At 41.5% G+C, this 13833-nt stretch overlaps 1 protein-coding gene across 1 annotated transcript in view; it reads right to left on the minus strand.

The window, feature by feature from the left end:
* Window positions 1-236: 236 nt before the first annotated feature.
* CABLES1 (Cdk5 and Abl enzyme substrate 1) overlaps window positions 237-13833 on the minus strand; it is a 113374-nt gene continuing 99777 nt past the window's right edge. The window contains exons 8-10 of the mRNA XM_077810371.1: window positions 7817-7923; window positions 6487-6694; window positions 237-4838 (exon numbers count right to left, since the gene is read on the minus strand). Of these exons, the coding sequence (XP_077666497.1) occupies window positions 4698-4838; window positions 6487-6694; window positions 7817-7923 (456 nt within the window). The 3' untranslated portion in view covers window positions 237-4697. The remainder of the gene's footprint in view (window positions 4839-6486; window positions 6695-7816; window positions 7924-13833) is intronic.

Genomic DNA, 13833 nt, shown 5'->3' on the forward strand with positions numbered 1-13833 from the left:
TATTTGTCAATAAATAAATGCAGAGGCTCCAGCGCAGCAGTGAGGAGCACAGGCTGCATAAAGGTGGGAGATCATCCTGCAGCCCCCCCCCCATCCCTGGGACACTGACTCAGTGGTGGGGCTGTACCTGACCCTGACCCAGCACAAGGCCTGGGCTTTCCCCAGAAACATCCTGGGGCCCTGCCCCTTTGTGCCAAGCACACCAGGTGTGGGTCAGGCAGGCTCAACCAGGCAGGATCCACAGCAGCCTCAAATGGCCATGAGATGCAGTTAGAGCCCATTCCTACAGTCCAGCTGAATGTGTGCAAATTCAGCTGAGCTATGGAAATGCATGACACCTGGCAGCCTTGTGTCTATAGAGGGCCAAATCCAAAGCCCATTGAACTCAATGGTAGTCTTTGGATCAGGCCTGGTACATTTTTCACTTCACATTATCCATTTTGCCACAAGAGTTTAAGGGTTTAGGGACTCTGGGGGTAGGAATACAGGACGTACTATGGGTCACGCAGGTGAAATAAGGCTATGTGTAGACTCTACACTACGAGCTAAGGGTGTGATTCCCTGCTTGCACAGACACTTGTGCTAGCTCTCATCTGAATGAGCATGCTAAAAATAGTGGCTTACGGTAACACTGGTGGCAGCACCTGCTATCAGCCCCTCGCCCCTCGCCATGGGGTTTGTACTCGGGGCAGCTAGCACATGCTGCCGCCCCCATGCTACTGCGACTACACTACTGCTACTCTTGGTGTGCTAGATCAGCTGAGAGCTAGTACAAGTATGTCCGTGTGAGCTGGGAACCCTACGCCTAGATCAGAGAGAAGATGGCAGCCGAAGAGAGAGTTGTCTGAGCCTTTTTAACCTTCTGGTTGAACTAGAACCATTCCATTTGCAGCTTCAAAGCCATTTAAACCATCTCAAACTCATTTTCAATAACTCCTGCTTCAGAAATATTGACAGATTGTTGCTTTCAGAAGGATTCTCTCTCACTGCTACCCCCTGGGAGTTTTTCTTCTCTGCTCTACTGACACTTGGCAATTTGTCATAGCGTACTATTTCCCTTTCGTCTTGTTTTGCTAACACCTGTTATTGAAAACCCAGTATTTGCTCTTCAGCAGCACAGCTCTGCCATCCAGGCATTTACTAATGATCTCCATTATTCACAAATACATTAACCTCCCTTTCAGGCGGTTATTACAGTAATAAATTCCTTTTTCAAAGGTTTATGGTGTGCATACTTCTAGATTTTTGTACACTGGATTTTCTTCATGCAAACTCCTTACCTTTTCACTTTAGTGTAAGAGCTAAGGATGGCCTAAACGCCATTAAGGCCACAGTCCCGCTACACGTTCCATGCAAGCAGATCACTGTGCCAGCCTGGAGCCCCTCTGAAGTCAACAGTGTAAAAAAAGTCCACCTGTTTAGAAGAAGCTCAACATTAGGGCTTACGTAAGTTCATGTTCCTATGTTGACAATGGGTTTGGGGTTGAAGGTTTTGATAGTTGCGACTGCTTTTCTTTCCTCCTTCTTGCAAGTTACAGAAGAACAGAAAATTCACAATTTGTACAAATCATAAATATAGTCAGAAATGGCAGCAGAAGCAAGTAGCTTTCTATGTCCCAGAGGAAGACAATGACAACTGCAATAAAAACCCCTCTTCAACACACAAGTGATAGCACTGAATAGTTTTACTTGCTGTTACTGGGGGAACATACCTGCTTTTTTATTTATTTAAACCTCTGTATGGTAAAGTGTATGTTACATAATTCCAAAATATTATGAATGATATGGAATAAATTATTTCCTGACCCACTTTAAATCAAAACTAAAATTTTGTGAATTGGCTGTCATTTCTGTACAAGACAAAGGCAAACAATCATAATTTTTTGTTTGGTACAGATTTCCTTTATCACTTCAGCTTGTGTCTTCACAGGCCTGGGGAGAGAAAGGGGAAATACAATCCTTTGGCTTAACCATAATTATACTGACCCAAGCTTTGTGCTTTGATGTTTAGTATCAATATGGCTTTATATGTTCCTAAGTGAACAGTGCAACATTTTTATCTTTTAAATATTTATTCAACATCCAAACTGTAGCTGAACATTATTCCAAATAAAAGCAGAAAGTCTCCAGCAATCAGATTTCACCCAGAAACCTATGTAAACTGTAGAGCTGGGCTAGGTAGCATTAGCAAAGACAATAGACATGAAAACATGATTCAGTAACATCTCTAGTGACTGCTGTCATCCTTCAGTCAGTATTTTGCAGTTACAATACCCTTTCTCCCAGCCAAACTATAAAGCAATATGAAAACCAAACTCAAGGCAAATGAAGTTTTTATACACAGGTAAGACTTCCTTGTATTTTTAGACAGTCCCATTATTAACAACAAAGCTCTTTAGTGAAAAAAGCTGGAATTTACATACATGATTTAAATTAAAGGGACCCGGGCAAGGCTGAAAGGATTAATTTTAGACATGCCACCCTTGTTTTGGTTTGTGAACCTGTGCATCTGACACTGGCCTACTACATGACTAAGCAGGCAGCGTATTGAAATGTAATCATTACAAAACAAATTCTGCACAGGCCTTTTGCGTTCTTCAGTTCTTTGCCTCCTTAGAAGAATGGAGCAGGCTGGCCGAATCAAGGAACAGTAGCATGTCTGATGGGGGAACCTAGTGTCATGTCTTTCCAGTGAATGAGCAATGCTGGGATTTCAGCAATGCTGGAGCACATCTTAGAGGCACCATTTCATTCTCTCTCCTCCCCCTCTTTCCAAATCAGGTTGGAATCTAATTACTTTTGTTTTTATATACAGTCTACAGAGAGGACGTTTTATTGCAGTTTTGAGATACTTGTAAGTAACTCTTTTAAAATGGAGAAGGAGCAACAAAATTCCTATTCATCCTAACTCTTTTTCTACGACCTTTCCATGTTCTACAGAGCAATCTTTTCAGGCATCTGTTCTTGTTGCCACGCTAGGATTAAAGGGATAGGGCTACAAAAAAGACTGGTTCACATTTCTGTTAGGACCTTTGACTGAGGTGATTCCTGGTATAGCTGAGGAAAACATCAAATAGCTTAAAATAAGCGAAAGCAAAGATTAGTGTGTTTATATCTTTGTTTGTCCCACTTCTTTGTCATTTCCATACCATGAACAAACCCTCGCCAACATATAGAGATAAAGCTGCAGTTGGAGTTTCCTAGCTGAGATTTGTTTTCAGATTAATTTTTGTACACCACAGAGGTTAAGTATTTGATTTTATTGGAGTTTGTTTCAGGCATGATGGGGATCAAGTGGATCAGCAGTTGGAGTAGGTTGGGCATCAGTTATAGATAGATATATAAAAATAATTTAATTCTTTAATACATGTCCTTCAGCATGTGAGCATAGCATATATAATACTGGAGAGCTAGAGTGATTCTGTCCAGCTTTTCTGGTTGTCCAGCCAGAACCATGTAAATTGCAGAAAACAAACTGTTAAAACTCCAGTACTGCAATGTCTATAAAGGTACTGGACCGTATGTAACAATTTAAATGGCCATTGATTAAATTTTGCAGTCAACTATATTTAAAAACTAAAATTTACCAACATGAGGCGTCTCCCCTATCAAAGCCTTAAGACACCAATTATACTGCTCAGCCCTACTCTTGATTTTATAAAATACTGTTTAAGATGTAGCACAATAAATGTGCTGCTTATGCACTCTAACATAGAGCACAGAAATACAACACTACAAAGTGCAAGTCTAACCATCTCCACAGTGGGAAAAGTGCGAAGGTTAAAAATATGCATGTGGCTTAACACAAGACATTTAAAAACTATTACATGTAAATCACAAACTAAATGCTTTCCTCTTTACCATATGCAAGACTGAAACATATGGTCAGCTGCTGATTCATCTCTTGCAGTTGTAGTGTAATCTTCAGAAAGGTAAAAGATGTTGAAAAATCAGGGATAAAAAACAAGTGACCAAAAATGATCCCATTTACTACTTTTCCAGTAGTTATGTTTTCAAGAAGTAAACACGGAAAGTCCCCTTGGTCTTCAGCATCAGTAAATGATATCCTCTCAAAAAGCCAAACCAGCCCACGTGGACCAAAACCAAATCAATGTCACACACACAGGCACCCCACAGGAAAAAGTGCACTTCCAATAGCAGGTACAAAAATAAATTGGCACACTCTTTTTGACACAGTGAAGATATCTTTTTAAAAGCTTTTCCACAACGTTAATAAGTCATTTTGTAAGTCGGAGCAAGTCTGTAGCAGAGCACTATAAGAATGCACTTGACTAGCTTGCAAAGTGTACAGGTGATTGTAAGACAGATGGGAATGGAGGCTGTTGTTTAATTTTTGTTCTTGCATGACTGATATGGGTAACTAATTTTACTCCTTTGGTCCCCGTGGTAAGAGTTTGTTTCCCCCCCAGTTCTGGCATCAGTTATTAGTTCTTCATTAATATGCATCTCATTCCTCACCTGCTCTGAGTAGTAAACACTACATGAATTCATTTAGTCTGAGAGTCTTAGGAAATTCAATGCAGTGTTCCCCATTTGCTGCTGGAAAAATTGTGTATTTGAAGAGAGAGAGAGAAGTTTGGTATTGAGTCCTATTTTTGCATTTCCAGTAGTAACTACAGCTTGATAATGCTGAATAGAAACAGTCTTAAGACCCCTTCCTGGAAGGGTAGCCTGTGCTAGGAATTCTGGATCAAACGTCTATAATGTGGCATCACTTCGTGTTCAGGCAGATGGAGAGCAAATTCCAAGGCCACTAACACTGGAAATTCGAAGGCTATCAGCTCTCGCCTGTTCAGTCGGAACCTCTCTTCCAGTTTCTGTAACACAGATAAGTTTAAAAAAAAAAAAGTCCAATTTGAGGCTTAATAAATAAGTCCGTAGGCAACCAGCTACTAGAAATCATACTAATTTCTTACTAGAGGGCAGTTCGTTCACTTTAAGAAACTCACCTGAACAGGTGTTTTTTTTTTAATAAGCCATAAATGGTGCACAAGTGGCATTTTCATTCATTCCATTTCTTTCTTTTAGCAGAAAAACTAAATCTGGTTTTCTTGCAGTGACTATTGAGCCATGAACAACTATCAAATCAGGCTCTGAGGGAGGTAAGGCACAACTGCTCTCACGTACTCCCTCTCAAAAGCTTGACACAAATGTTGGTGACTTTCCTAACAGAATAATCACATCTGCCAGATAATTTTATTAATTACATCTATTCACAAGAGGGGTCCTCGGCTGACGACTGTGGGGTTTTTGTTGTGATTTGAGACGGTATGTTGTACTACACTATTGTGGGGAGAAAAAGGAATTTTAAAAAAAATTATTCCCATATTAATACTAAATCTGTTTGAGCCTTTTAATACCTCAGAGGCACAAGGTGACACGTGCAACAATAATCAAACCATGAAGAATGGAAACTGCACTACCCCCAAGGGGAGAAGATACTGGTTTCATAGGTGACTTTCTGCTATAACTTGTCTGTTCTGCTGTTTCTCTTGGATTTATATACTAGTGGAATGCAGTCAGCTGTTTTGGGGTTTGATTTTTTTTCCACTTCTGACCTGCCCATTTCACTTTTTGTTGACTTTGTGGTAGACTTTTGTTGACTTTGATAGAGTGAACAACCAAGCCTAAAGGGAAGCTCAGTATCCACTCAGTCAGAGCGTCAGAGGGGAAGCTGTCCCAGGACCAGATCTTCAGCTGCTGCTGCAGTCTTTTTTTTCAGCTGCCCTGAGGCTATTCTAACTTAAGAGGACTGCCAAACCAGCTCAATGTTCTCAATCAAGCTGACATAAAAGGTGGTTTAAGCCACTTCTGCCCTCCCCGCTCCTGAATTCCCTTGGGTCAAGCACCATGTGTTTGGCTGAAGCCAAGGATCTGGCCCTCGACCTCTAGTTCAGCTCTTCTGTAGTTATACAAGCTCAGCATTTAAGTAGTTCCTGGATCAGAGCCTTAGAACATTTTCTTCCCTCTCTTATTTAATTAAAACCTAGTTATGGAAGGATCAGAAGACAGAACACTTAACTCTGGAGAAGGTGATTCACGCATCAAGTGCTGTGATGGAAATAGCATTCTATCACCTGAAAATTGAATTTGCTGAATGAAACCAGAGTTATAGAATTGGGGGAGTCTCAAATTTCTTTATCAGGCACACCATGTTGTCTTAGTGTCTCGTGGAGACCTCGCAGCCATTTAGTCGCATTGATTAACCTTCCCAGCCAGTTGGTGACTGCACTGACCACCCCCTTCCTCTTGTGATGAAGTAACTTCCCTGGCGCATCTATCAGAATTGCACATGTGCGCACACACAACATATATTAAGGACGTATTTAGGTGTTGTCTAAATCTGAATCTGGTTTAGCAACTGGAAGCCATGAGGACTGCCAAGACCATGTTGTTATCCAGCTCTGAGAACCAGAGTTTGGGAACTTCTGCTGTGGAAAACACTAGCAGCCTAAGGATACTTACATCTATAAGATGTTTAACTTCATGTTTTCTGAGGTCACTGCCAATTTTGGCTGCTAGTAGGACACACGCTCCAGCACAAAGCTTTCTGTTCTGCTTGTTTAGTTTCCCTTTGAGAGCAAGTTTCTCAAAGTAGACAAAGGCCATGGCCACAGTGGGCTCCTCAAAACCACACTCTTCTTGAGCCAGTTTGCGCATCTCTCGCTTGAGGCTGAGGAAAGAGAACACAGAGACAGACATGCTGTGTGAGCTGACCCAGAATGCACAGATTAAAGCAAGAGACGCTTTCTTTTAAAACAACTTTCCTGTGAGGGACTTTCATGCGCAAGCGAACAGGAGTTGGGTGGGTGGGGGAGTGCAATTTACATGGCTGGTATCTTTCTGTTTTTATGTGCTATTATCTAATATAAATCAAATCCCCCAATAAATATTCACTCTGGCATTTCAGCAAGTTACTAAATCACTAAAAATGATGTAGCAGAACCATTAAGATACACATGCCTTACTGAATAGCTGCGATCAAATTACTGTAATCGTTGCCCTTTTCTCTCCTCTTTCCCCTTTTCTGTCTGACACATTTTGTATCCTGTCACATTTAATTGGTAAGCTCTTCAAACTATTCCGGTATCCTTCCCTCGTTACTTCTGCAAAGCATCAAGTACGCTCTGGGGACTAGCAAATAATAATAATTTGAAGGTTCAAATGAAAGTGTTTCCCTCTTAAATGAGCAGCTCCTTCAGCTGCATCCGACAGTGAAATCATAATTCTAGCCTGCTGTGTTGGAAATAGTGGTATAAGCACCAATTCCTTATTACATCTTCCCTGCAACGCTGAGTAGAAGGGAAACCCTATCTCTAAAATGGTAAGTGCTGGGTCATCTCTATCACAGTCTATTATCTCAATGTTTCCTAACCCAATCCTACCGTGTCGCTGCATTATTTGGGTACAGACAAAATCTAATATCCCCCTTCCTTAAAGTCTGACTAAGCTTTTAGTACCATGAGCTCTGAGATTTTCTGTCATCATCCTGGCCCACAGAATATAGTGGCTGTCCAGCTCACATCCACCATCCCTTTAGGTTTTTTTTTTTTTTTTTTTACTTAATTGGCAAGAATTCTATATCCAGAAACAGACTCTAGACTTCCCTGTCTTATTTACTCCGCTCACGAGTCAAAGCAAGCGTCTGATTTATTCTGTGCCTTTGAAGGTCATTGTTTCTGAAAATCAGTTGTTATTGTGATTTCCTTAATGGTCAGTGGCAACAATTCCACTAAAATGTGACTATAGTTGCATGCTGTGGCAAGCTTAAATTGCATGTCATTCTGCACAGTACCTTCTTATTTTACTGAGGGTTAACTTGATGTGAGGGAACTTCTCCTTGAAGGTCTCATTCATGTCCTTTTTGAGATCTGATGGCTTCACATAGTCAATTACGGTAGTCTACAACAGATCAGTAGAAATGGATTAGTTATCGTAATCTCTAACAGATCACTCCAAAAAATCAAATGGTGACTTTGGGGAAATAATCTGAATTAGCAAAACAGAATTTGTGGTTGCTCTGTCAGAACAAGTGAACTGAAATCCAGAATGACAACTGCTCAGAGCAAACAACCACAAAAGTAAAAATACATGTTAAGATCATTTTTCAAATGACATGTGGAAAATGAGTTCCAAATATGTGGGTGGATGGAGCCCAGTTAATAAGTATTCTTGTTAGGACAAAGCAAAGACCTACATCATTACAGTAATTGATTTAATGAACTTGAGTTTTGTGTGCATGGCTCTATTCAGTTCTGAAGCACACTGCTGATTTTCTTTCAAGTTTAACTATTTTGCCTCTTCAGAATTTGCACCAGAAGTGTCCTTTTGAAGTCCCTCTGTTATACGTTTCTAATAAAATAGACAATTACATCCCATCTTTCTTTAAATATACACATAAGCCTAAATGGCAGGGAATTCAATGTAATACAAGGTTGTAGAACTTAGCTTAGAGTGTTAGTAAGCAGATAAAAGCAATGTTTAGACAATCTGAATAATTTTAAGAATATCGTTGTGACAGCTTCTTTTTGGTGAGATCTCCTATCCTTTTTGTTATTAAAGGAGTTCTGCTGTAACCAAGCAGTGAGAGATTCTCCCTATGTGACAGAAAAGTGAAGTTCTGGAACAGCCTTCCAAGAGGAGCAGTGGGGGCAAAAGACATATCTGGCTTCAAGACTAAGTTTGATAAGTTTATGGAGGGGATGGTATGATGGAATAGCCTAATTTTGGCAATTAATTGATCTTTGGCTATTTAGCAGTAAATATGCCCAATGGCCTTTGATGGGATGTTAGATGGGATGGGATCTGAGTTACTTTACAGAGTAAAGTTAGTTACAGAGAATTCTTTCCTGGGTGTCTGGCTGGTGAGTTTTGCTCACATGCTCAGGGTTTAGCTGATCGCCATATTTGGGGTCGGGAAGGAATTTTCCTCCAGAGCAGATTGGCAGAGGCCCTGGGTTTTTTTCACCTTCTTCTGCAGCATGGGGCACTGGTCACTTGCTGGAGGATTCTCTGCACCTTGAAGTCTTTAAACCACGATTTGAGGACTTCAATAACTCAGACATAGGTTAGGGGTTTGTTACAGGAGTGGGTGGGTGAGATTCTGTGGCCTGCGTTGTGCAGGAGGTCAGACTAGACAATCATAATGGTCCCTTCTGACCTTAAAGTCTATGAGTCTATGATTCTAAAAGAACTCTTGACTATTGAGGGGGATGCCAGAGTGTAATCTGTTATCTAGAAAACTGCCTCTCTTGCCCCCCTGTCTTTAAGATCTTCCCAAATTCCTCTGTCACTACTTTGTTGGCCAAATCAGTAATGCTCAAACATTCATGTGGGAAAAGTGCAGAGATTTCCTGATTTTTTTTTTTTAATTAAACTGTTTTCACTTGAATAATGGACATGATTGAGAGAAACTCTAACTCACTGAATTACGGGGCAATGAATGGCTGGTCCTGATCTGCCAGACTTCTTCTTTGCTCTCAAAGTGTAATACAGAAATGTATAAAAATACAAAACATACAATCCAGGGCATGCATCTGTTGTGAGAAAACTGTATTTTGAGTGCTACAGGTACTTGGCCTCCTGCCTGATCACCCCACCACGGCATGTGGGTATATCACTTATGTAGATGGCTCAGGCGGCGCCTCATGGTCTCAGACACCATCTGATGGTCCGGGGACATCTACACCAAACACATCACCAGCCACCAACAGTACCAGGAGGCGTGAGCCGGAACAACATCGTGCATCGACTACGAGAAAGGGAGCAAGAGACTTTTTCCTTTGGACCATATGAACTGGAACCATAAACTCACTGAACGCTAAATCTCACCAAATGAGGGTCAATCCATCCTCATCATCGTATCCACTCATTATACTCCACACCTGAACATAGCCATTATATGAACAACATACCCTCCTATCTCAATGCCTGGACTTTGACCCATTAACCTTTTTACCCAAAATCGGGGATATTGCAGATTATGTATTCCTTATGCCATCCAATTTTAAACCGAAGTCTGCACTCCTTGATAATCTGTACGTTATTCCCAGATAACCAGAAACTTCCACGCTTAAACTCTGTATTGTTCACTTTTTTTAAACATTATTTTAATAAAATTTTTATTCCACATAGTGTGTCCTGTCTGCCTCCCAATCAAGCCAATGATAACATATCTTTTCTGATTCCTGTTTTGTTATAAAATGGATTAATCTTTGGCTTCCTCCCCAGACAATGCTAGGGGGGGCAAAGATGCACCACTGGCAGGCACAATTGGTAAACCTGTTTTGGTTCTCACAGCCCATGAGGATTATTTAAAAGATTAAGCCTAGCAATATTATATCCTTATGGAAGCCTACGCCACCTGAAGAGGAGTATAAATTTGGGTTATTTTCAGATAACTAACGAGTGGTATGGGGGAAAATGTAATTATCCTTTTATTTCTAATCAGCTATTCATATAGAAGGCAACATGACAATCCTAGAAAAAGCCACGTATGCCCTTCTGTTCTCATTACACTTTCTAAGGGTATGTCTTCGCTGCCCGCCAATCTGGCGGGTAGTGATCGATCCAGCAGGGATAGATTTATCGCGTCTAGTCTAGACACGATAAATCAATCCCTGAGTGCTCTCCCATCAACTCCTGTATTCTAGCGCTGCGAGAGGTACAGGCAGAGTCGATGGGGGACTGACAGCAGTTGACTCACCACAGTGGAGACATCATGGTAAGTCGATCTAAATACGTCGACTTCAGTTACGTTATTCAAGTTGAAATTGTGTAACTTAGATCGATTCCCCCCCACCCCTCCAGTGTAGACCAGGGCTAAAGGAGAAAGGAGAGGAGTAAGTAGTAATCTTTCCTGCCTTTGTTTAGAAGCCATAAAGGATGAATAAGGTATAGCTATGGGAGGGAACTAAAAAGAAAAAGCGCATTGAGAAGTCTTCCAATTAAACCTCTCCCCCTCTCCACCCATAAATGCCCCCTCCACACATTCTCCCGTAAATCCCCGCCACTGGCAGTATTCTGGAAGATAAGAGTTACCGTAGTGAAGCTAAGCAACTGATTATGCATTCTTAGTGCAAACCCTTACAGATGGGCTGGCGTTACTGCATTTGAAATGGTAGCTATTTACCCTGGCAGGCAATCGTCCATTCAGCTAGACAGAGCAAGCACAACAGAAACCTGCGATCACCTTGAGAACCATGCACACATTCATTCCAGGATGCATGCTCGTTTGGCATGTTAAGCCAGTCTTGAGTTTTTCTGCATGCCCAACAAATGAGACAAGTTACTAGGGAGGTTCTAGGCCAACCCGCAGCTTTAGCATCTAATCAAGTTGCCAGCAAGATGGATCCAAAGAAACAAATCAAATAAATCTTCTCTGTCTATCCCTGCCCTCTTTGTGTACATACCATAGTTTAATTCTGGGACACCAGAGATTAAACAGCTCATTGCTCGAAAAGTTACTGCCTGAATTGTATGCCAGGTTTGCAAACTTGCCTCATATGTACTGTAAGGCATTTGCTATGCTGACCTTCCATAAAGTTTTCAGATGTGTAATGTGCTGGCCTAGCTGGTAACATGCCCATTCTACTGTAAGGTGAGAAAACACCATTATTATTATCTAGTCTGACCTCCTGCATAGAATATCACCAAGTGATTCTTGCATCAAGCCCATAACTTGTTTGAGCTATAGCAGATCTTTTAGAAAGACATCAAAATCTTGCTTTTAAAGATTTCAAGTAACAGAATACACCACACTCCTAGTAAGTTGATCCAAAAACTAACTGCACGCACTGTTTAAAAACGTGCATCTTATTTCTTATCTGAATTTGTCTACCTTCAGCTTCTGGCCATTTAGTTTTGTTATACCTTTACCTAACCTCAGCAGAGGCTGATCCTGCTCAGAAAGGGTTAAGTAAATTCTGCCTATTTTCTGAGGCAGGCAGTTCCTTGCCTTGCCTGGATAAAAGTGAGGTGGGAGTAGCACTACAAAGAGGGGAGAGAAATCCTAGAGGCAGCCAAGTCAGGGGAGAAGGTCTGAACTGAACTTTCTTATTGCTTTTTGTTAATAAAGTCAGTAGAGAGTGGAGTTTTGGACTCTGCACAGTATTTAGCCTTTGTTTTAGAACCGGTTGGAGGGCACCCACTCACCAGAACCTTCTTTTATAAGGCTTATCTGCTATGCCCCAAAGATACACTTTTATTTTCTATATGGCATACTTTATACAAAGAAAACAAACCCAAATACGATATAATACTTGACAATTATCCAACATCTTTCATCTGATCTCAATGGGAGTCCTTCCACAGACATTTGGATCAGGCCCAAACTGCTTAAAGAATTGTGACCCACAACCATTTGAGGTAGATATTATACCCATTTTACAGGCAGGGAAAATTAGCTAGAGAGCACAAGTAACTTGTGCGTGGTTACTCAGCAAGTCAGGAGTAGGACAGGCGATAGAGCCCAGAATTTCTGATGCCCATTTCTTTGCTTTAACCATGAGAGTTGATAGTCGAAAATAACATAGCTCAGCACTAATTAATAATATACTTGGGTTGAGGTCAGGATTTCCCAACCCTCCTCATTAAGGGGTTTAGGATTGACTGAAGCAGAACAGCTAATGGGGTACAATATTTTTAGCAAGTTGTCCCAACTTCTGCAGCTCCTCCTCTTGCATCCTGCTAACCTCTTGTGTACTCACTGTGGAATTCTGCCCTATGGACATCAAATAGCTTATGTGGCTCTGACTGTGACACTCACACAGGTGACTTGAGAATTTTAAATGTGGTCATAGAGATTCCTTTCATTACTACTATAAAGGAATCACTGTAAAAACCAGTCTGCATAACTCATACAGTGGCTTACTGCAAGGGTAAAGAAACATTGGTGACCCTGCATAAATGAGGAGTTCAGTCAGGAAACATGACCTGCTGAATGTTAATCTCTCTCCTCATCTCTCTCATGATTGTTAATCTCTCTCCTCTTTAAACAGTTGAATGATTATGTTAATTACTACTGTGTTTTAGGCTATTTTAAAGAATCCTGAAAAGGAGATCTTCTGTTCTATCACAAAGGTGCATGCCTTTCAGTGGCTTGGGACAGTTGTACATTCTGAATTTGCCTCTGTCCACAGTCATAGTAAATGACCATTATGCAAAAATCAAAGGTTGAGGAGAAGGAAAGCTACAGAAAACGTTATTTCGTGCAGCAGGAAACCAACCTGGAGGCTTTGTTGCAACTCATTACCAAGCATCTGATCTGCATTACGTCAGAGCTCTGATAGTTTTAGCAGTATACCATTTGAGCTGTTTTTACCATAATTCTCCACCACCCTCAAAGTGATCTTTTCGGACATGTTTACAGCAGATAATTGTGGTATGGTCTATGATCATGCTACTTGAACTAGACTCAAGTGTCACTTTACAATAACTAAGGCTGTGAGTCTTTCACAGAGGTCACAAAAATCATGTATTCTGGGACTTTCCAGACTTCTGCAGTGACTGATGCAGTTGACCCCATGGCAACCTGAGCAGCTGGGGTGGCCCTGGGGCCAGCCGTTGCTCAGGCAGCCCCAGGCAGCTGGCCCCGGGTCCTGCCCTGGAGCAGAGGTCCGGGAGCGGAGGGGGGGCCCTGGGCACTCCCCCGCCTCCCTCAGGAGCAGCAGTGTCCACTGGAACGGCCCCCCAGAGCAGCAGCAGCATCCACTAGAGCGCACCCCGCCACAAGCACCTAAGATTTAGTTCGGGGAATTTACAGTACAAGTCATGGACCGTGACTTTTTGTTTATTGCCTGTGACCTGTCCATG

This window comes from Eretmochelys imbricata, chromosome 2 (genome assembly GCF_965152235.1).
Source record: "Eretmochelys imbricata isolate rEreImb1 chromosome 2, rEreImb1.hap1, whole genome shotgun sequence".
Taxonomy (NCBI): domain Eukaryota; kingdom Metazoa; phylum Chordata; order Testudines; family Cheloniidae; genus Eretmochelys; species Eretmochelys imbricata.